The sequence below is a fragment of the Pinus tabuliformis genome, chromosome 1_2, assembly GCF_031772625.1.
Source record: "Pinus tabuliformis cultivar Carrire ecotype Pingquan chromosome 1_2, CPIR1, whole genome shotgun sequence".
In the NCBI taxonomy this organism is placed as follows: Eukaryota; Viridiplantae; Streptophyta; class Pinopsida; order Pinales; family Pinaceae; genus Pinus; species Pinus tabuliformis.
Window position 1 is genome coordinate 688235428 of NC_142298.1, and position 24285 is coordinate 688259712.

General features: G+C 40.4%; 1 protein-coding gene across 4 annotated transcripts in view; it reads left to right on the top strand.

Moving 5' to 3' along the window:
* The window catches only part of LOC149207605 (DNA (cytosine-5)-methyltransferase DRM2-like), a 221815-nt gene that overhangs the window by 122886 nt on the left and 74644 nt on the right, over positions 1-24285 (top strand). For all 4 annotated transcript variants that reach the window (XM_089395810.1, XM_089395812.1, XM_089395808.1 and 1 more), the window contains exon 10: positions 13492-13594. In XM_089395810.1, the coding sequence (XP_089251936.1) occupies positions 13492-13594 (103 nt within the window). The remainder of the gene's footprint in view (positions 1-13491; positions 13595-24285) is intronic.

The following is a 24285-nucleotide window of genomic DNA, read 5'->3' on the forward strand; positions in this document are numbered from 1 at the left end:
CAAAGATAAAGTGGAAGATCACATCGGCTACAAGGTGGCTCTTAGTTGTTGTTGGTTGCTGGTTGGAAGATGAGTAGGAGAAAATCTGTCCTAGGGTCCCTCACTTTTGGTGGGTAACATTAGCATGGTCCCATTTTCTTATTCCATATTTATCACTTCCTTGCTCACATTATGAGCCCTATTCATCATTTCCCCTCTCTGGGTCCATATGACCATTGGGTCCACAGGGTGCTGGCACACGCCCTCCCCTTGTCCACATATCTGGGTCGGGCGTGGAAATGTTGCTAAGGAGGTTGACGCAGCTAAAAGAAAGCTAAAAGCATATCATGGCCACAAGTAAGAAACAAAAGAAAGAAAATTATAAAATGCAAAGATGGTCGAGACATTAATATTAGCATGTGGGAAAAAGACAAGCATGAGCTACCCCTTATGATCATGGCCATCACCTGGTTCCTCATGCCAATGTTTCCCTATTACATCGTTAAGAAGGAACCCTTGCATGCCCCATCCCTCGGTGGGCAATGAACTACCCCAACTTTAAGAGGGTAAATCACTGCTACACATCATTCACAACATGCTCTCATTTACTAGAGCTTCGAGTAGTAATACAAAGAAAAAACCAAGTAAAGGCAGAAGGCAATAAGAGGGGTGGAAAAACAAAGGCCGGGGTAACTCATGCATCCACAATTGCTCCCTCCTCGCAACTATACACCCAATATGTTTACTTCGTTATCATTGCTACCCCTGTGACCATGGCATTTAGGTTTGAGACCCTTTATCCACATTTTGTTCCATCATTATTCAAATGCCACCTATTGATCAAAGCCACACCTACCTAGGGTAACACTATCTTGAGATCAAAGCCCCAAATTTGGAAGGGAAACACCATATGAATTTTCAATTTTTCAATGACTAATAAGCTTCGTTCACTTAGATGCACTAATGATTATTGTACTTGATGGAGAAGATGCAACCCTGGACATTGTGTGTGATTGGTAGGTGGTTTTCATCATTGGCTGGGCAACTTAACTAGGGCCCAAGTCCACCAGAGGAGCATTATAACACCCTACAAGTGAAGTGTTGAATGCCATGGTGTGAAAATTCCTAATCCTCAAGGAACCCCTACTGTAGCAAATCAGAATCTACTTCACCTACTTGATTTTAATTACATTCATCAAATTATTCTTCTGAATATTGAAGCAAACTACTTCTACAGCCTACACTACTTAAAATTTGATTACATGAAACATAAAATTGAGCAAAGAACAAGATACATAGGACACACTTATTTTTGGACACAATAGTCCTCGGAAAAACCCAATGCGGGAAAACCGGTGCAGCAGCTCTGAGGGTTTATTATTATGCAGGAGAAATATCTGAATACAAATCTAGGATGCTCATCTAGCAATCCTTTATAGAAAAAAAACTGGTGGAAAATCTGAGTGAGTTTTACCTCACTTCACCCGACAAAATTCTGACTGATCCGGCACAACACTGGCTAACCCCGGCTATTTCTGTGCTGGTCCTGCGTAGGCCTTGCGTCAGCTCTTCTACCCTCTGCGTCAGCTTGCCCAGTAGTTCTTGACAGTTTTGACTTCTGCGCTTTGCGTCAGCTTTCCCGACTATTCCGATAGTTCCCAGCAGTTGAGGCTGTTACCGACAGTTCCGACTTCTGCTCTCTGCGTCAACTATCCCGAAATCCTATAACTATAAGAGACACCAAGCTCATTTGTACAACATGATCAAGCATTCTTCTCTCTTCTTCTATTGTTTGGTTCACACAGGTCTAATAGAGGATGTTTCACGCAAGGTCCGAAATTACAGGTCTAAGGCTCGCATGTGTCTAGGGTTTCTGTTTTCTGGTCGAACGCACATCACAAGGCAGATTCGATTGTAGTCGCATGCTCGCAGTGCTTTAGAGAGTGACTAGGAAGCTGCAGTGACTTGCATAACAACTTGAAGGGAGCGACCAAGGCTCTAAGATAGTTGTGTGAAGATTAGACCTGAGTCGCTCGCTTACAACGCTTCAAGGAGCACTCAGATAGTTATAACCGCTCGCATACAGTGCCTCTGGGAGCGACCAAGAGTCACAGTTGCTTGCAAAATATCTTCATGAGTGCAACTAGGGTTCTAAGCTAGGGTTAGGCAGTTGACCACAGTTGACTGTAGATGTCTGAAGGTTGGAAGATTTCTCTGCAGTACATTAATCCTGGAAGTCTGCTTCTGATTTGTATTGGGTAAATCTTTGCTGGATGATTATGTATTGGGCTAATTATACTCTCTACTGAAACATTTTATGACAATCTAATAAGAAGAAAATTTGAAAGGGTTTTCCCCCATGGTGGGTTTTTCTCTGGTCTTTGACCAATGTAGTGTCTCTTGTGGTTGTGTTATTGCCTCTGTTGCCATTTCATATATTCTTTTATCTTCAATTATTGTTTATGATTGGAAACATTGTTAATAATTGGATGCATTGCTCAATGAAGAATTGATTTGGGCTTAAGTAATTGAAACAACATAGAACAATCTGAAAAATTAACAAAATATATGGTGTTGGGAAGCGAGACCACGCAACCAAAATCAAGGTTTCCCATGTAGAGCCACTCCTAAATCTGGTAGCCCATAAAGGAGATCCCACTGGACTAGGATACAAGACTAACCATGAGGTTGAGGCGAGTGAACAAGAGTACAATCCAAGCTCATTCTTTCCGTTGAATCCCCCCACTAATCCATGTCCAAATGTGCCCAAGAAAAGCAATCATAAACACCCAATTACATAATGAAAAGTCGTACCTTCAGGGTTGGAAGGCCCACCTTCAAACATATGATCATAACATATGGGCAAGGGCACACAATGGCTAGCTCAGGTGGCGGAGAATGGTGATACATCGAGCTATAAGGGGTTATCGGTTGAAGACAAATCTAGGGGAAAATTTCTCCTATAGGGGTCACCCACTGGTGGTGGGTAATAGTCACAATTGCAATTGCGAGAATCAACAAAATTCCATACATTAGACATGTAAGAAATAAATTTTCAATGTCTAGATACACTTATAAGATAACCTGCAAAGAATACATTCCATTCATCCAAAGAATAACTCCAAAGATGAACAAATTAACTTCAAATGTCAAAGTGTATCGAGATTACTCCAAATCCTCCATAAGGGAAAAGTGTGAATTGCTTAAGAGGGCCAAAATCCCAAGTGATATGATGAGAGATCACAAATGAATGATCTCCAATATATACATGTTCTATTAATGTCTAATTTAGCCTACAAGCCCCTCAAATAATAAAATAATGGGCACACTACAAGCAAGGTCACAAGCCGACCTTGTAGCTGATTTGAAACATAAAAACATCCATGTTCGTCAAGCCTAAAAGCAAGCCGTGTCAAGTTCATCATCCATCTCCAGTTCGCAAGAAGAGATCGACGGGTATTTCTTGCTCAACTAACAGGACCGGAGGGGCTCGACCATAAGCCCCCCCACCCAATAAGTAAATTGAAACTTTAGTTGCTCGACCATAAGGTGCCGTTAGGCCACTCGACCATAAGGGAACAAGCTATAGCACTTGCTCCGGGCAATTACATCGAAGCACAAAATTGGTTAAAGATTACAGGACGCTTTGGAGAATGAGAGCAGGCATATGCCAAACGTGAATACCTCCTGAAGCTACGGGCATAACACCTGGCATAGATACCCAATCTTGAGTGAAGTAAATACCACGACTTCGACTTCAAAGGCGCCAAAAGAGGATTTGGAATGTTTGATGAACAATTGGTTATCTTAGATAAGATCTAATTTTCTTAATTAAGGAGCGAAGCCGCTTGTCCCGGGACGGTACCGGGAAGGGAATGAAGGAAGGCTGAACGGTTACTGCCCTACTATCTGTCTGTAAAGGGTGTGAAGGATGCGGGATGACGCTCGTTATGAGTTACCTTCTCGTTACGAGCCCTCCTTATTGTTATTAGGTAAGGACCAAAGATTGGAATCTTTTGAATATAGATCTTCCATATCTATCTAGAGTTTTTAATGCTGACATCAGGCAATAGTATGCCCTTCTAGGGCATGCATTGAGATCCTCTAGTGCAATGACAAGTGTAAAGGGCTCCTGAAATTAAGGTCTAGGGTTTGGCGCCTATATATCTCTAAAAATAATCCTATAGCCCCCAAGTATGAGTTTGAGGCACAAACCTAGGTCTCATGGGTCTCTAAATGATGAATAAGCCTAATTATGCTCCAACGTTGAGGGAACTGAAGATGGTGCTAGCCCTCCCATGTCTCAAGGCATGAGACGAACCTCTTCTGGGCCCTAGATCAATTTCCATACCACATGATCATTGCCAAACCCACTGGGGGTAAGCTAGTCCAGGTTCATCATCCGATGAATAATAAAGCAAATAAAGGAATGATGTGAGTGCTGAAGGTTCCCATGGCTATGAAGGATGCTCTGCAATTGTCTGGAGTCCCATGGCTCTCAACGCATCACCTGTGGGTGTCAATATGTCCCTCTGTAGGTCCTGGACCCCAGTTAATGACAGTAGTAGAATGACATTCCCGAGAGTCAGTTGGTGCAAGGGATGATGGAGCAGTAGTGGCAAATCTAGAGTGCCAAAATTTGAAGCAACGTGGTAGAGTGTTGTAGCAGTGCGGGAGGCACAGAGGAGATACAACAGTAGCGCAGTAGCAACAGAGGGTCAACAAATTAGCAGAAGAGGTAGCTTCAACATCATGAGGCATCCATACTGACCAACATGTCAGTGTTTGGGTGAGTTTTCAGTTGTTTACTTCTCAGCAACTGAGTTGCAGTGCAACAGTGAGTAGTGGCAGAGCTATAGGCAACATGATGCAGCGTATTGAGAGGGAGTTGCAGTACAGGTGCAGCAGTGTCATGAGCAGTGGTACAGGTTGCAACAGTGCAGTGGATGAAGGGCAACAGGCTAAGCATCAACAACACAGAGGACCGATGTCGTGGATCAATGTGATACTTCTGTTGGGAAGTATTGCTAGAGCACATTCCTCACTATGAGGGAGTGTTGATTTTGGGTAGCATCGGGGATGCACTCTAGCTCTGAAATTTTGTGGAGGGGCTAGAATACATGAGATCTCCAAGACCCAGAAATCGTTTGGTGAAATTCCACCTGGTTTGTGATTTATTAAAATAATTAATATTTTTAATGGGGTTCCAAGTCTAAACTTAGTAAAATAAAAATATTAATGGATATTAATAAAAATATGGGTGAGAAGCTTCTAAGACACGAGGATCAAGTCTGTTTTATTCTTAGTCGTGGTTTAGGGACTTAATCTCGACCGTTGATTCATCAACAGGAAAAGTATAAGAGGAGGCTTGAGGGTCAATTGGAGATACACCATATTGATCAGTCAGTTCGATTTTTCTGGGGCAAGATTTGTTGAGAAAATCAAACAAGTGATCTGAGTTGCAGTGAGGGGCCAAAGCAAAGATTTGGATCGGAAACGAGTTCCGAGTCAAAGAGTATCGAGCAGAGAGGAAACAGTAGCATTAGAGAGGCAATGCAGAGGCCTACGTAGCCCAGGAAGGGGCTCACGCAGGCCAAGAGGGTCTCTTGCAGTGGCAGTGCAGGATAATTGTTAGAAGTTTGAGATTTTGTTGGAGAAGTGAGGTTCTGAGCCAAGAGGGCTAAACAACAGTCTTCCTCCAACAAATCGATCTAGCAGAAGGGGTGACATAATGTCCTAGAGGTAAGACGCTGGCCCAAGCAGAGATTGCGCTGGGATTTTTGCAATGCTTGGTGGAGTCAGGCCACTCAGTGGATCAGTTGTGACTTGGAGAACGAGGTAAACACTCGTATGTATTTCTTGCTGCCGATATTTCTCTGAAAGGTTAGCCGGTGTGAGAGGCAACCTGTTGTACTTAGATTTGGCTTGCTTAATAATACAAACGCTCTATTTGTTGCACCGATTTTCCCAAGTTGGGTTTTTCCGGGGACGTGTTGTCCAAAAATAATGGTGCCCCTTGTGTGTTTGTCTCATATATTTTTAGTGTATAATTTGTATGTCAGTGTAGTCTGCAATGGTGTTTTTCATCATTATTTATTAGTTAAATAAGTTGTTGAACGAATTAACAAGTAGGATTTCTGAATTGTAGATTCATAATTTTTCACAAAATCTCTCGATGAAATCGGATTTCTTGCTGCTTGTACAAACTGATAACAGTAGAACTCCCTCCTTGGGCTATCACTCAAAGTCCACTGAAGCAAGAGTTGAGATCTCCGCTCGGAGATACTTGTGTGCTAAACAACACTTACAGACTTGGCTTCAGCTCAAGTGTGCTATTGTCAAAATGCAATTTTGCAAATGATGAATGAATGAGCAATTGAGTGTCTCTTCCTCTTTTTGTCAAGAAGCCTCCAAAATGCCCATGTCGGCCTAGCTCAAATTCCCCCACACCAAATCTGCTCCAATGAGAGCGTAGTCCTCATGTGGGCCAAAATTCCCATGAGGTGGCCCCCACGCTTCACTAAGGTCGTAATATTTCCCCCAGCTCTAATGTTTGGGTGTGATCTAAGCTAAAAATCATCTGTGGGACCTCTAAACCTACATTTCCTAACTGCAACCGTGAAATATAGCAAAAATGATCAAAATTGATATTTCACTATGCAAAATGCTAAGTGGGAATGTCACACTTTTGCCCATGTGCTAATTGGCAAGTCCCGACCATCTTTTGCATTTTGATTTTTCTTTTGTTTTTCTTGTGGCCATCATATGCTCTTTCTTTTTCTTTTAGTTGCATCAACCTCCTAGGGTGCATTTCTAGGGCCTACCCAAGTATGATGATGTGTGGGTGCCAAATCCTAGAGAACCACTGGTCAGTTAACCCAAATAAGAAAGGTGAAATAGGGGTTGGTAATGTAAGATGGAAAGTGGTAAGCATGGAATAGGGATAGATGGGGCTACAATATGTTAATCATGGTTTCGAAAGTAGTGCCCTTTCCTAAAGCCATATGCCATTAGGGGAGGTCCCATTGGACTAGGATATAAAATTAACCCCCTATTTAAAGTGAGGGAACAATATTATGGTCAAGACCCTTCTTTCTTCCAAGTTACCCCATAATCCATGTCAAAATGCCTAAGTAGGAACAAGCATAAGCACCCGATTGCAAAATGAATAAAGTCCCTTTTGATCAGAAGTCCACCTTCCAACATGCACTCTTGATAGATGGGTGAGGAAACATATAATTGACAAACGTGGCCGAGATATGAATGCATGTCACAACGAGGGTTGTTGGTTGTCAGTTTGGAAGTCTAAAAGTACTAAATAGGATGACTATGCAATAAAAACCAATTTGAAGTGAAACTAGGGTTTTCATGGTTAGACATCACCTTGTTATTTTCAAACTCTAGGTTAAGGCTTCACAAACCCTTGTAAAAAATTGCTGGAATTTTGTTCCAAATTTGATAAGACCTTGAAAAGTCCTCAACAAATGATGCTAGAGAAACAACAATCTGCAAAAGAAGAGGGCTGCTAGATGTGTCTAGAGAGGCACAAAACCCTAGACATCCACCTTGAATGAGGCTATTTTTGGTATTTTTTATCTTTTGGATTGCTTGTAATTGATATTTTTCTATTTTATGGGTTTTTCAATAATATAAATAAATAGAAAGACAAGAAGTTGAATTTTGTAAAAATATGGGTGGTTGTTGGATTAGGGCATAAGTGTCTTATCTCCACTAGGGCATTTGGCATCAAGATGAATACCCTTCTTAAGTTGGTTATTCAATGCTTGTGGATTAGGGCAAGTAGGTAGAACTGTAGAAGTTAATTATCTCCTTGTCTAATCAAGACAAGTTATGAAACCAAGCCCTAGTAGAAGGGATCTTTGCAAGGGGAAAGCCTTCGACCATAAGATCAACTATGGAATGAAATAAAATCAAAACCCTTTGTTGAGGAACCTACAGGGTATGGCCGAACAAGGAGAATTAATGTTGATCTCAAACCAACTAGAGAGACGTGAGAAAATTTACCATAGATGTCTCTCTCCAAGTGACGTAGTTGTCTTTTAGTGGATCGATCTTGATAGACATCTAGTAATCTTCAATTAACAGGATGTTGTCTTTGAAAATATTTAGAATAGCCAAGAAAAAGAGATTTCAAAGTTGAAAGCAAAGCTTCATGAAGATATTACATTATGGCAAAAGTGATCTCAACAATTCACAATGACTTGGGAGGAGAGTGATCTCTCTATTTATAGATGAGGCTGTCAACATGTCTCCCCATTTTTCTCCTTAGAAAATGTCTAAGAAATCTCAAAAAAGATTGTCTTGTCATCCACAAATGGTTTCGAGACAAGTCATTACAAAAAATGATTTTACATTGCTTAAAACTCTCTAAAAGAGGTGTAATCCCCTTTAGAGAGGCTTGAATTGCTTGAATAGGAGGTCGATTTGCACCAATAGTTCAATGTTCCCCTCAAATATGGCTTGAATTGTCTTGGAGTAAATTTTCTAAGGCAAGGAAGGTAAGGAAGGCTAAACGTCTCCTTTAAGATGTCCAATGTTTGCTTAGAATTCACGTTTGACCTACCTATGACTACCAAAAAGGTGGACTACTTGCTTTGGTCCAACTCTTGCTTGCTCTAATGGTTCAAGGATTGAATTGGTTTCTTTTATTTTGATCTTGGTCCAAAGGAGTGATCTTTACTTGATGTGACCCATTGTTGCGGGGGAGCGCCCCCCCCGGATCTCGCTCCCAATCCACGCTCTGAGCGAGAGCGACTCAGGAGCGGGTCAAGAGCACGCTCCCTAAAAAAATTTGCGCTCACTACCTTTTGCCAAATCGAATTAGGGAGCGCTTTTTCCAACCTGGGAGCAGTCGGGGAGCGATTGCTCTCGACCACTCCCAGGTTGGAAAAATCACTCCCGGCAGCGGTGAGCGACGCTTGCGCGGAAAACAAAAAAGCAATGGTCGGGAAAAAAAAGCGGACGGTATGGAAAAAAAGGGAAGGAGGGAGGGGAGGGGGGTAATATAAATAAACCCTCTCCCTCATTATTCATTTCATTCTACATTTGAGAGAGTGAGAGAGAGCAAGAGAGAGCAAGGAGAGGCATCCAAGGGGAAATTGAAGAGCTTGCAAGGGGAGATTGGAGGCCAAAGAGTGTAGATCTACACTCTATTCTAGCAATTTTTTTTTTTTTTTGAATTTTCATTCCTAAATAATTTTTTTTCTCTATTTTCCATTCTATTTTTTTGCAGATTCAGAACTTCAAATTTCAAACATCATGGTTATATTTATTGGTATTTTCTTCTTTTTGGTTCCTTTTTTGGTTATTATGGTGTTGGAGAGTAGAAAAAGGAGGGTTACAAATGAAGAAGGGGATGAAGAAGTGGGTTATAGTGGATTTGATGAAAACCCCGAAGAGGAGTACCATGGTGAGGAGGAGCTAGAGGAGAGTGAACATGAGTCAGCTCAAAAAACTAAACAAGACCAAACCCCATTGTGGAAATATGTTAATAGGCCTGAAGCAAGGAAAGGGAGTGGAACCACTAAATTTCATTGCTCCCATTGCAACAATAATTACACAGGTTCAAACACCCGTGCCAGAAAGCACCTCTGCAGGAAAAGGCCATGGGATGGAGATAAACAAATAGGAATCAAAACTTGTACAGGTGTGTCAGTAGTAGATAGAGCCAAATACATAAGGGAAGAGGAGGAAGCCCAATACAAATCTAAAAATCAAAGGGTTTCTTTGAACCAAGCTCACAATCACATGCACAAAGAACTCCTTCAGCGTCCTCCCATGGCAGTGGATATGGAGGCATAGGGTCACCAAACATCTCTTTAAGGCGTAGAACCTTATCAAAATTCCTTGATGAGGGTGTAGGAATGATGTGGATTAAAAAGTTTACCGATTTCCCTATGCATGTGGGATACCATTCAATGTTCTTCGCTCACCTTATTGGCATGAAATGGTTTCTGCCATAAATGATGCCCCTAAAGGATACAAGAGCCCTGGGTATGACAAGGCTAGAGCCTTTGGACTTTATCATGAAAAAGCAAAAATATCACATTCTTTGAGTAGAATGACAAATTCTTGGACTGACCATGGGGTGTCCATTGTATCTGATGGATGGACAAATGTAAAAGGCAAGCCATTGATAAGTGTTCTTGTTGTGTTTGTTAGTGGCGCCATCTTTCTTTCAGCATATGATTACTTGGCATCAACATTGCAGAACCATTACTTGAAACAATTGACCATATTGGGCCATACAATGTCATCCAAGTCATCACTGATAATGCTCCTAATTGTAAGGTAGCGTGAACAATTATTGAGGATAAATACCCCAACATATTTTTGTCTGGGTGTTTGGTTCACACAATGAACCTTTTGATGCACGATATTGTTAAGAACAAAAACCAACAATACAAATGGATTGGTGATTTGTACAAGAGAGGCAAAGAAATGATAAAATTTATTACAAATCATAGCAGTACCCATGGCCTTTTCCGCAGTCACTCAAGATTGGAGTTGTTGAAGATTGCGAAGACTAGATTTGGTAGCTATTACCTCACTTTTAGGTGCCTTTTGAAGGTAAGAGAGTCATTGGCTAGCATGGTATCAAGTCCACATTGGCAGGTATTAAAGGAAAGGGCTACAAATGCAACTGACAGGCAAGGTTTTGAACAGGTAGAGGAGACCGCTCTTGATGGTATGTTTTGGGCACGTGTGAAGCAAGTATTGGAATTCACCAAGCCCATTTATCACATGATTGGCTTTGCAAATATAGATAAACCAATGATTGGGGAGGTGTATGAGCAAATGGATACCATGTTGGGGCAAATAAAAGATATTGTTCAGAAAGATGATCCCAACTTGTATACACTGATTCACAATTGTGTGTGTACATGGTGGGATAAACTTAATGTTACACTACATGCCTTGGCGTATATCCTTATGCCAAAATACTATGCATCTTGGTTGGGCCAACCTGCACCAAGGGGTGGGGTTAGGGTCAAACCCCATATAGATGAAGAGGTATCTACAGGATATTTGCAAGCATTAGACAAGTTGATACCTGACAGGGAGGAATGTGCTAGTCTGCGTCTTGAATTAGGCAGATACTTCAGTTGCACTGGTTTGTTTGGTTCCTTCCATGCAATGGAAGATAGAGATAGATTTGATGCTTTAAATGGTGGGAAGCATATGGCGGCCAAGGACTTTTGCCAAAATTGGCAAAAAAGTTCTCTCACAGGTTGTAAATACTTCTTCAGCAGAGAGGTGTTGGAGCACCTACAGCTTCATACATAATGTGAAAAGAAACAGACTCAATGAAAACTAGGCAGAAAGCTTGGTTTATGTGCACTACAACTTGAGGTTGTTGAGTCATTACTGTGATCGGGCTAATGAGGATCCAACATATAAAATTTGGGACAACCACCCAGAGGATGATAATTTTGAGGATGGCACTATACATCTTGAAGAACTGGAAGCGGAACTTATGAGAGAGGAAGATGAAGCAACAACCATGCCACTTCCACCATCCAGTAGCAGTGCTCGAGTTCTGAGTCTTGTTCCTTTGCTTTCGCCACCTCCATGTACATCGTCACATGGAGGGCATGTGCCTTTTGGTTCTAGCCGCGGGTCCTTGCAAGAGGAGACTCCTAGAAGACCACCACGACCTACTCAGAAATTAGACATTTCTCATGGCAAGGGCCACATGAAGTAGTAGATAATAGATTTACTTGTCTTTTCTAGTTTCTAGTAGTTTTCATAATTGACTCTTTCAGATTTATTATGATACTTTTTGTAAACAATATATGACAATTTAAGTTTGAACTTTGAACTTTGAAGTTGGCAATTATAACTCATTGGTAATGAATTATGAATATGATGCTTCGTGAAAGTTGTTTCATTTCATTTCATTTTATAACATTTCATTTCATGTTAGATATTATATGTTGTAATGGTTAAACTTAGCTTACAAGTACAACTTTGGTGATCAATGATGATAAATGTTACATATTGAATTATCAATTTTGAATGCTTGAAGTTGAAACTTTAAGATTGATGAATCATGATTCATGAGACTCAATATTTTGTATGTTACTAACTTGTGGACGTGGTTGATGAAGATTATAACTTCTAGATGATTGTTGTTATATGGTTCAATGATCAATCTATGTTTTTTATATCTAATTCATCATTCTACATGTTTTTGTTGACATATATATATATATATATATAGATAAAATGCTCCGGGATTCGCTCCTAAACCGGGAGCTTCTGAAAATGTCGCTCCTGCTCCCAAGTAACATTGATGTGACCTTTGCTTTCCTAAAAAACGGTGCCACGTTGTCTCATTTAACCTGTTATCTACACCCAAATCATAAGAGCAGACATCTCAATTAGTCTGCGTATCTGTATCACTCATAATAGAAACAACAAACTTATGTTCCGAAGAATAATGATGTCAGCCCAATCCAGTCTGACGATAACAATTTATCCCATCTATCAAGTAGTTGCAAAGTTCCACAAAAGGTTGATTTAGGATGGTCAGATCCCTTTTCAGTTTGACAATTTTATTTATCACTTAGAGGATCCTGACATCTTGTATTATCGAATATGACAATTGAAAGAATTCCAAACAATACAAATAGATTAGAAGACAAAAGAAATAGATGACATGTCTTATTAACAATAAGCTTTGAGGACAAAGTTTTTTGAAGAAGGCGGCAATGTTTTGAATAAAAATATATAAAAATAAGATAAATTATATAAATAATGAGTAAATTAAAAATAATTAGTTATTGAAGAGGCATGTCACTAAGGACGTGACCATTCATGAAAGGGCACCTGCCCAGATATATATGCAGGCCCTCATTTGTAAACATATCATATCAATTCTTTTATACACTATTCAATATACATTCTTATCCTTAATGGATGTCTTCTTATTCCAAGAATTTTGAAGATCATTGCAAAGTATGAGCTCTGTTCATTATGGTGTGGGATTTAATCTGACAGACTACAGAAGGTATAAATTATAAATTATGAATAATGATTGATGATTTCAATTTTGTGTATGTTATGATATAATTACATCATAGGTGTATGTTATGATATATACATCTATTTCTTATAACATCACAATTTATGTTTTAGTATTATTACGTAGGAAAAAATATACCCTCGGTATATTGCGGGGGGAATCTTGTTATTGCATGGTTTTTTTCTGTCTTCCTCCCTCTTCTTTTTCATTTCATGTGTGTTTGCGTGCACTATGTGTGAGAGAGAGATCAACCTTAGAAACTCTTTGCAGTTGAAGTGCCTACTTTAGTGAGAAATTGGAAGTGACTAAAAAGCATGATTAGTGAACTGCTTCCCTTTATATTTCATGTATGTTTAAGTTACTCGAGTTGAATTGAGAATCTATATTGTTGAAAGTTGTAGTGTGGAATTTCTTTCCTTGAAATATTTGTACAATGTGATTTATTTGTTTCAAAATGTATTTAGGGAGGAAAAGATACAGATTGTTCTCAGGAATTTGATATTAAAGGCCACTTATTGGAAATGGGATTTGAGGCAGCGGAAGTATCTTCAGCCATAGAAAGATTTGGTATGTTTAATATCCTTCAAATCAAAGTTTAAGAGTGAAATCTACAACAGGTTGGATTATTGGACAGACTCGTCTTTTAACATTCGTCTGAGGTGTTTAGTAACCACAGAATACAACGAGCTAAAATGAGAATTTTCTATTATATAATGATGAAGAAAATATACCATCAAAAGTCATGGTATTTATGAATAAGGGCATCTGCTCACAGATCTGAAAATTATCCAAATTTATGCAGTTCTCTGTGATTTTTTATTTCATCTCTGCAAGGGTCATACTGAAATTTATTGCAAGACAGGTTTGAAGTTATTACAAACGACATGTAGCTTTATGCAGGGCTCAGTCATTTTTCTTTTTTTCTCTAGAAGAGCCAATTAAAAGAAGTGGAATTTATTTGAAGATACTTTTGAAATGTATTGCCAATTACCTGTGAGTTCATGCTGCTGGCTTTAGACTACTACAAAGGCATTATATAAAGATTGAAATGGTACTTGTTTGGGGTTTATGTTTGGATTTAATCGCTGTTGATATCCAGGAGCATTTCTAGACTTTTCCTAAGGCTTCCTAACTGCATAGAAACACAACATTTGTCATCATGAAATTTTTAGGCCTTGCATTAGAGTTTTCTCACCATATTGGGAAACCTAGAGTTTTCATTTTGAACTTTTTAAACTTTGCGGGAGGGCATTCTGGTATGTGGAACCATATCTAGTCACTAGAGTGATATTCCTGGATCATTAGCTTATTAGATCTGTTGCCTCAAAATCTAGTAGGTCTTGTGAGATACCTCACAAGGCAAAAGCTAGATCAAGGCGCAACAATGAGGTGGAGGCCCACTATCACCACAGCCACCACCTCCTGCTCTTTAGTGGATTTTCACCACAAGGGAGGCTTCCCTATGTAGGTCACCTAATGGAGATTCAAGTCTAAGGTTCGACAAAGATATGCTAAGGAAAGACACCTAGCTGAAGGACAAGGCTCAAACTGGCAAGGAGAAGGCAAATAGTGCCCGTCAAAGACCTATCTAGGGCATGAGTGACATGGGGTTTAGTGAATAAGCAATGATAACAAGCTTACCAAGGTACAGAAGGCCAACAAAATCCCAAGTTGAATAGAGCTAGATTAGGGTTTACACTAGGGCAAAATTGCCTAGGGCTTGTGGCATCCATCCATCAGAGATGAAGATCATATATGCATCTATGTGGACTAAACTTTAATGTTAAGGGCATATTAGTAGTTCAATCATGGATCACCTTGCGATATCTAACTAGACCAAGTATTATAAAGGTGTTTCCTACCTTGAAAGAATTGGCTAATGGTTAACCCTATTAGGTTTTTCCAACCCTCAACGGGAAGTGACATTCCTAGGTCAACCCCTCAATCAATAGGTGTTAGTGTAAATATGTGAGAATGAAGGGGAAAAGGCTTCATGGCCTAGTGCCATGGTCAAGGGGACCAATTGATGGAGAGTTCACATCCTAAGTGTATGAATGTAATGTAGGGAGCAATTGTGGAGGCATGAGTTACCTTGCTTGGCTTGCTTTTTCCACCCCTCTAGTGCGCCTTTTACTTTTTCTTAATAATGCTTTGTATTACAGTGCATAGCTCAAGGTTAGAGCTTGCTCTTTATGATGTGGCATTTATATTACCCCTTAAGATGAGACAATTCTTTGGTCATCTAGGTTGGGACATGCAAGGGTTCCTTTTGATGTGAAGGAGCATTGTCTACCCAAGAACTGGGCGATGGCTATTGGGGAGGGTAGAGCTCATTCTAGGATTTTCCCCACACGCTAACTTATGTCCCTGGCCATCTTTTGCATTTTGATTTTCTGCTTTTTTCTTTTATCGTGGCCATGACATGTTTTCCATTCTTTTAGTTGCATCAACATTCAAGGCAATGTTTCCCGACCCTACTCAAGGAATCTGGTCTTGTGGGTGCCAAATCCCAAAGAACCAATGACAAGGTAGACCCAAAAAGTGGAGGTGGTATATGGGGCTTGAAATGTGTGATGAAAAGTGTTAAGTATAGTGTAGGGGATAATCAACATGCTATCTCAATTCTGGTTTTCCAAGTAGTGCCCTTCTTATGACCCTAAGGCCTCAATGGAGGCCCCACTGGACTAGGGATACAGACTAACCTCCCTGGTAAGGTGAGAGAACAGATTTACAATCAAGATTGGTCAATTGTAGAGTTGAGGCTTCTGTGATCCATAACAAGTTTATGATAGATTTTTCGGCGAAAATCACATCAGAAACCATTTGTCGACGCGTTTCGAACCAACCAGTGTGGTTCATCGTCAGGACAAGTTGAAAAAACAGATCCAGCTTCGCATGTTAAATAGTTAGAGCAGAGCCACCAACGGTTAGCTGGGCCAAAAAATTGACATAGGACGATATATATAATTTAACACCTAATATAACTAAATTTAGTATATTAGGTGTAAAATTATATATATCGTCCTATGTCAATTTTTTGGCCCAGCTAACCGTTGGTGGCTCTGCTCTAACTATTTAACATGCGAAGCTGGATCTGTTTTTTCAACTTGTCCTGACGATGAACCACACTGGTTGGTTCGAAACACGTCGACAAATGGTTTCTCATGTGATTTTCGCCGAAAAATCTATCATAAGATTGGTCAATCTTCCAGATCACCCGTTTATCCATGCTAAATTCCCAAAACAAGCAAGTATAAGGCTATAAGCACTTGACTGCAAAATGATCAAAGTACATTTTGAAAAGCGGCCCACCTTCATTTAAGTGGTAATGTCGGATGAGGAGAGGCATATGGATGATGCAAATGGCAGAGGCACATGTGATATTATCATCAAATAGTTATTGTCAAGGGATGTTGGTTGCCTAGCTGTCCAATTGGTTGTCAAATGCAAGAAAGAAGTTTTCTCCTGTGGGGTTACCCATTTTGGTGGGTAACATCTGGCTCCAATTCAGGGACATGAGCTCATCATCCATAAGATGAAATGGTGAGTTCATGAGAACTCCAACAATCCCTGGGCTCACAGACTTGTTACCTGCACATCCAAGTCAACTTGTTTGGGAGCATGGGCATGGGGTGTTGATTATTACCATGGTTTTATATGATGATAGTAAAATCCATGTTGAAAACAAAATTCATCTAAATGGAGATTAATCTATAATGAAACACAAAAAATGCAAGATTTTAGAATGCTCACACGAGATGCAATGCAACTACCTACTTTATGCTAACACATATTACATAAGCTAAGTATAATCACATAGCCAATGTAGTTAGCATATCATTAGATCTATATCATACATCTTGCCCCTATGATTAATCATGAGATAGAATAGGAAAGCATTCAAAAACTGGTTTGATAGGTGGACTTGGTCGATCATCAATTCCGGTTTCAAAATTATGGTAATTAATAACTTTCAATATTTGAAATCTTCTCTTACATACATAGCAACATCAAATTTCAAGTCTAGTCCACATGTTTTTAATTTCTTAAAGCATCGAAGTGGATTGTCGTGATTTATACTTGTTGTCTTAAAGGTATGTCTTAAAGCATTTGATCATTTAACCATTGAAATCCTTTACGTGTTATATGTCATATCTTTAGTGGGATTCAATTGTTTGTTTTTGAAGTAAATCTTTGCTTTACTTATCAAAATTACAATATAAGACTTACGTAGGCTCTCTTAATAAATCAATCGTACATCAAAGAAATAGCCCACTTGGCCTCTTGATAGCCAACCGAAAGTGAGGGGGAAGTTGTATTGAGGTGATAGTGATACAACTCCCATCCATTACCCCAAGATGGCATTCATGGTTTGGGATTTTCCACTTAATTTAGGCAGTAACAGATGCGTCTCCAATCCTTCAAATAGAAGTCCACGCTGCCACATGCCAATTAGGACCCAATGCCCTCCTCCAAGCTACACAATGCTCCTTATTCCATGTAGGGTGCTCTTCAAGTAAGTGGGTCCTTCATGGGGCATGGATGAACGGTGTACACCAAATTATCAAGGGAACTCCAATGCCTAAGGGAAGAATATTAAGCTGACAATCATATATAGTCAAGCATCCACCAAGGAAACTATCTCATTCGTGTGAACCCATCAAGGACTATCTCTCATGTGCCAATGCATCTTGAACCATCCAGGGGTTGAATGTACACCATGTACTCTAAATCTCATGAGCACCTCAAGCATGATGTAAACACTAAAAAATAACCTTGAATATTAACAGAGAGGAATGAATAGTCCAGTAACAGTTTTTATACAACCAATATGCATCATTAATTGAATTAGAGCAGCAAGCTCCAATTTGGTGATGGAAACATGTTTGGAAACTAAGTGCTCCCAAGAAGACTCAAGTGTCCTTTGGTTATCCTTGAATTTTTTTTGACTTCCGATAGCTTGTAGAAATGAAATTGAAATGGCCTAGGTACAATTTTTGTGTAGGACGGATGTGGAATCTACAACTCACTGGGTAATTAAATGTGAATATGCTTAGCGATTGTAAGAGGAAATTGAGGAGATGATTAACATTCCACATGTTTGGGATGGAGAATTGATGGAATATGGTTTGATTAAATAAAACTCTGTGAATTCAGAGCAATGCCTTGTCTATTTTTGTCGGGGATAGGGTTGCCCAAGAATGCCCAAGGTTTTGAAGAGAAACATAGTCCAACATTTCAAGTTTTTTCTTATGTTAGGTTTCCTCATTGGATTGTGGAATTGTTTATTGATGGATGCCTGGCTTAGGGATTTTTTTATGGAGCTAGAGAGGGATTTGAAGATTTCTATAGTGCTAGAGGCATTCTTAATTTTTCTAACTCTCATAAGTTAAAATGTAAAGCATTTCTTGGGAAAGGTACTAATGAATATACGAGTTTATGGCCCTAATGATGCTGCATAAATGTTCTTTAGAAACTAAAGATGAACAAATATAGATCTATGGGGATTCTTTTTTGGTTATTAATTGGATAAAGAGCGCTCTCTAGGTTCACAATGTTCATCTCAGGTCATTAGTAGAGCACTTACTAGAAGTTTCCAACGCTTTTGATTTACATGTTTTTATAGAGCATAACGTTGAAGTAGATCCTCTATCAAAAGAATGTCAACATGTGATACATCGTTGTGTGTTCTTGGAGGAATTCAGGGAGGGATATACAATCTCCTTCCTGCTCTATTTTCAAGTTCATGATGTATTTGGGTTTCAAGCTTCTTTTTATTGTATTTTAGTATTTAAGGGATAATGAATTTGACTTTGTTTTTGTTTCTATATGTATATGTTTGGACATATTTTGGCCTAGTTTGCAAAGCTAATACATTCTCAAAGTAGCGGGAGGCTTCATGGTTGGAGGATAAAAGCATTGTCCTAAGAGTTGACCTTATTCTTTTTTTTTTTTTTTATGGTAGTAGTTGGTAGAGGATATAGATTGAGTATTTTTATTTAGGGTATAGTCTTGTACTCCCTCATCATTCTATTGTGCTACATGCACAGGAGAAATGTGGTTTCCATTGTCACTTTCAAATAGGAACTGTGATTATTCTTTAGAAAAATTACATTCTCATCAAATTAGCAAATCAGGAGCTTATAGTGTGAAAATTCATGAATCTAACACATCAGAAACCCCTATTGCAATTACTGGTTTACTATCTCCTACTTGATATTTACATTAACAAGTTATTTAATTGCATAAACATCGAAGTAAACACTATTGCAGCCTTCACAAATATACAGATGATGCACTAAAATAAACTGAGACAATAACACAAGGGACACCGTTATTTTTGGACAATCGTCCCCGGAAAACCCAATTCGGGAAAACCAGTGCAGCATATAGAGCATTTGTATTATTCAGCAGATTTCATGAATACAACTAGGGTGCCAAAAATGGCTCACCCAACAGAGAATTTCCTTGACGGATATTCCGGAAAATCAGCAAACGGATGATCAAACCCCACAGTGACTCCGACAGTTCCTTGTGTTGGACAATGATGGCTTCTCCAAGCACTGCGTTGGACCTATGTCACTCCTCTAGGAGTTGCATCACCCTCTCCCGGCTCAGAAATGCGGTTATGTTGATCTGCTCCCAGTCTGCCCCACAGAATCTCCCCAGTGTTGCCTCTGAGGCCCAGCATAAGTGTCTCCAGCTTTTGCGCTGTCTGTGTCAGCTTCCTCGGCCTCTGCATCAGCCCTTCTAGGGTCTGCGCTGTCTCTCTCAGCACTGCGCTGCCTCTCTACTATGTATTCCTCGGCCTCCTGCTGAACTGCCCCTCACTACAACTGATCACTTGCTCAATTTCCTCAACAAACCTCGCCCCAAAAAATCGAACTGACTGATCTCTCTTGGCGTGTTTCCAGCTGACCCTCAAGCCTCCTCTTATACTTTTCCCGTTAACGATTCAACGGCCGAGATTAAGTCCCTAATCAACGGCTAAGATTAGAACTGGCTTGATCCTCGTCTCTTAGAACTTTCTCACCCATATTTTATTAATTCACATTAATATTTTTATTTTCCTAAGTTTAGACTTAGGAACCCATTAAAAATATTAATTATTTTAATAACTCTTCATCCGGGTGGAATTTCTCCAAACGATTTCTGGGTCTTGGAGATCTCATGTGCCTTACCTTCTCCACCAAATTTCATGGCTAGAGCACATTCGATGCTACCCAAAATAAAAAATATAGATCTTTCTCAAATTGGGTTGGGGAGATTGTCATTGTCTTCTGATTAAATTTTGGACCAATGTTTTCAGAAAGGCCTATTACCACACAATCTATCACCTATGGAAGAATACAAGTCCCAAGCACCTAGATGATAGAATTGTGCAACTCGAAGATTGGTCACTAACACCTCACCAACTCTCCTATGTTATTTATGCCGATCGAAGGGAGGCTTTGCTAAATTGGATTCCTGGAACTCTAAGAAAATGGAGTGCACAGGTGATTTAAAGAGAAAATTCAAGAAGAAGAAAAAAACACAGATTTAAAAGTTGAAAGGAAAAAAGCATGATTGGTGGAATAGTGATTAGTGCTTAGTCCATTCGGTGAATGTGTTGAAACATGTGTAACTAGGTTCGGCCTTCATAAATATGAAACGTACTTTTGATGCTTGTCAATTTTAAAATTAATGAAAACTATTATTATTATTTTTGGAGCATGGGATTCATTCTCAAGGTCTTTTTATTTTATAGGTTAAGCACCCATTGAGTGCTTCTAGGGTTTGTCCAAGGTCAAGAAGTCAAAAAAGTCATTGCTATAAGTTGAAGACCCCTTCAGGCACATTGTAACTTGTAAAGAAAATTATTTTTGTCCTTAAAAGTGTCAAAAAACCCTCCAAGATAAAGTCGGCCTTGCAATTGGCAAGTCGACCTAATTTGAGGAGCCACATCCACCTTTGAGAAGCCTATATAAAGGAGGAAACTCGACCTCTTTGGCTCTCCAATGGCAGTGGAAGGTTTGCAATCCTCCATCCCAGTGAACAGTATCAGAGCAGATCTAAGGGCAGAAAAAGGCTTTGCGCAGACACGGGAAGAGAAAAGTTGAGGGTTTCAAACCCAGTAAGAGTTCTTCAGATTGTTTGGATTTTTCTTATTTTTGAGGATTTGTAAAATGGCCTCAACGGGTTTGAGAGATCAGGACAGATTTGATGGAGCCTCAAACTTTGGCGTCTGGAAAGCCAAAATTTCCTTGTTGTTGGAAGACAATGGTCTCAAGGATTACGCGATTAGTGTGATAGTTGTTTCAACATACATAACACAACTTTCAACATACGAAAAGGATGATGCCAAAACAAGGAGGATAATCCTTGATGGACTCAAGGGCTATATAGTTTTGCATATTGTTGAGTTGGATACAACCAAGAAATTGTGGGACACTATTTTGAATATCTTCCAGGATGTTACCACTAACAAGAAGCTACTTCTCGGAGACAATTCGAGGAATACGAAGATGCACAAAGACGAAGACATTACCCGTTACCTTAGCAAAGTTAGATTGCTAAAGGATGAGTTAGCTGGAGTGGGAGAGAAACCAGATGATGAAGAGATGGTGTTTATATCCCTAAATGTCTTTACGAAGAAGTGGGATGTATTCGTCCATGTGATCAATGAATGTGACAAATTATTGGGTCGGGTTGGGTTATGGATCGATTTCACCCAGGAGGAGCGAAGACTCAGTCTTGTCAGTGGCAGCAACAATAGGACTCAAAAGAGTGAGGAGCAACAAGAGAATTTAGCCCTAGTTGGGAAATGAAAAGCGAAGAAGGGATCCAGCAAGGGACCAAACCCAAAAGGTGAGGAGAAGAATTACCTTTCAAAGGTCAAGTGGTTGTCATGAGTTCGACCACTATGTCAGCAATTGTCCATAGAGAAAGAAGGCTGAGAAGAAGGGCAAGAAGCAGATAGCGACTTCAGCAAGTGCAGATGAGCTCTCTAGTAGGATGGATAAGCAATTCACGTTAATTGCTTGCCTATCTAGCTTAACCTCACAGGGAGTTTGTGTTGGAATTTCTAAGTTTAACCCGTTAGAAATTCTTCTTGTACCATCTAGTTTATTTCTTCCTACTTGTTTAATTACTTAACAAGTTATTTACCATGTAAATAATGAAAATAAACACAAGTACAGTATCAACGTCTACAGTTCATCAACTGAAAGAAAACAAGCACACAAGTGACACTGTTATTTTTGGACCAATGTCCCCAGAAAAACCCAATGCAGGAAAATCGGTGCAGCTATTCAGAGGGTTTTATTATTATGCAATTTTCAGAATACAACCAGGGTGCCAGAAATGGCTCACCCAATAGAGAATGCCCTCGGCAGTAGTACCTCTCCTCAGAGACAGATATTCTGATTGATTAAGCACCGGATGAACGATCCCACAACAACAATTGTAGCTCCCACTGCACTGCGTCACTCTGATAGGGACTACGTCACCCTTCCCGACTTACCAACACCTAGTTTTCCCCACGAAAATCCTCCCAGCGTTACCTCTTAGCCCTGCGTCAGCTTTGCTAGCCTCTGTGCAGCGACTGAAGCCTCTACGTCAGCCCTTAGACCCTCTTTGTCACCCACGCTGACCTCTTCTGGCTCTATGCAGCTCCTAGATGCCTCTGCGTACCACGCAACTGCCTTTGCATCAACCTCACTAGGCTCTGCGCTGTCCCTTTGGTACCAACTCTATCTCTCTGCTATGTATTCACTGCCCCTCGCTGTCGATCATTGATTCTATCTCTCTTAGCAAACCCCGCTCTAGAGAATAGAATAATTGATCACTTTGGTGTGTTCTCCAATTGACCCTCAAGCCTCCGCTTATACTTTTTTCATTGGTCCATCAACGTCCGAGATTAAATCTCTAATCAATGGCTAAGATTAGATTTGGCTTGATCCATGACTTTTGGAACATTCCAATCCAATTTTATATTAATACCCATTAATATTTCATTTTTCCTAAGTTTAGACTTAGGAACTCCATTAAAATATTAATTATTTTAATATCTCCCAAACCGGTTAGAATCTGCCCAAACCATTTCTGGGTCTTTGGAGATCTCATGTGCTTTAGCGTCTCCACCAATTTTCATGGCTAGAGCACATCCGATGCTACTCAAAATCAACACTCCCTCTTAGCGACGATTGTGCTCTAGTAATACTCCACACTGAGTATCACCCTGATTATCCAGCACCGGTCTCTGTGTTGATGCTAGGCCTCCCTGCCCAACATCCTCTGCACTACTGCATCCTGTACTGTTGCCCATGGCCCTGCCACTGCCATTGTTGCATCCGTACAACAGCTCCCTCTGCATCCATGTTGTTGCTGGTCCATATTCCCAGCACTGTATCTGCACTGCATCCCCCTCTCATCCCCCTCTCGTCGTGCTGCCCACAGCACTACCACTGCTAATTGTTGCACTGCAACTCAGTTATCGAGAAGTAGGTAACTGATCCACCCAACTCTAACATCCCTGTCAGGCTAGAAACACTCCCGATGCTAAAGCTCCCTTTGTCGCTAACACGTGCTCCCTCTACTGGCCTATGCGTTGCTGCAACAACTCCCGACATTTCGCACCATTGCACACCTCTTTGTGCCATCCTGCACTAGTGCAACACTCCCTGCCTCTCACACTCTTGCAGCCTGCTAGCCTCGCGCTATCCGGGGACTCCTGCACTGTAGCACTCTCTGCCGCCTCATCCGCATATGTCTCTACCGACATCCGCCAGTCCTGCTACTCTTCTTCGAGGCTCCCGTAGCAAGGTATAATCCAAGAGGTTGGGTACCTCAAGGATCCTGCCCCTCATCACCTGTAGTCCCTCTAACTACAGCTCGATGTCTCCCCACTTCTTTTCAAGTGGCACATGAGCACTCATGCACAATCGTCATCCTCCTCGACTTCTTTCTCCGCCCTCGCTAGCGCTGCCTTGGTCTCAAAAGCCTCTCCCTTACTCTTCTTCCTAGGACACTGGTTTGCAAAATGACCTAGTTCCCCACAGTGGAAGCACTTGACTTTGGAGAGGTCCTTCTTATTTCTTTTCTCTTGCTTTCCCGCAGATGCTAGAGCTGCATCCTCTTCTTCCTCTTTCTTGATTCTGACCCCTTTGCCGCTATTCCCCGCCTTGGTCACTCATCTGATCTCTTCTTGACGAAGAGCCGACCACAGTTCCTCCCAATCTGGAAGGCTCATCCTGCCTAGTATGCTCTGGACAAATACC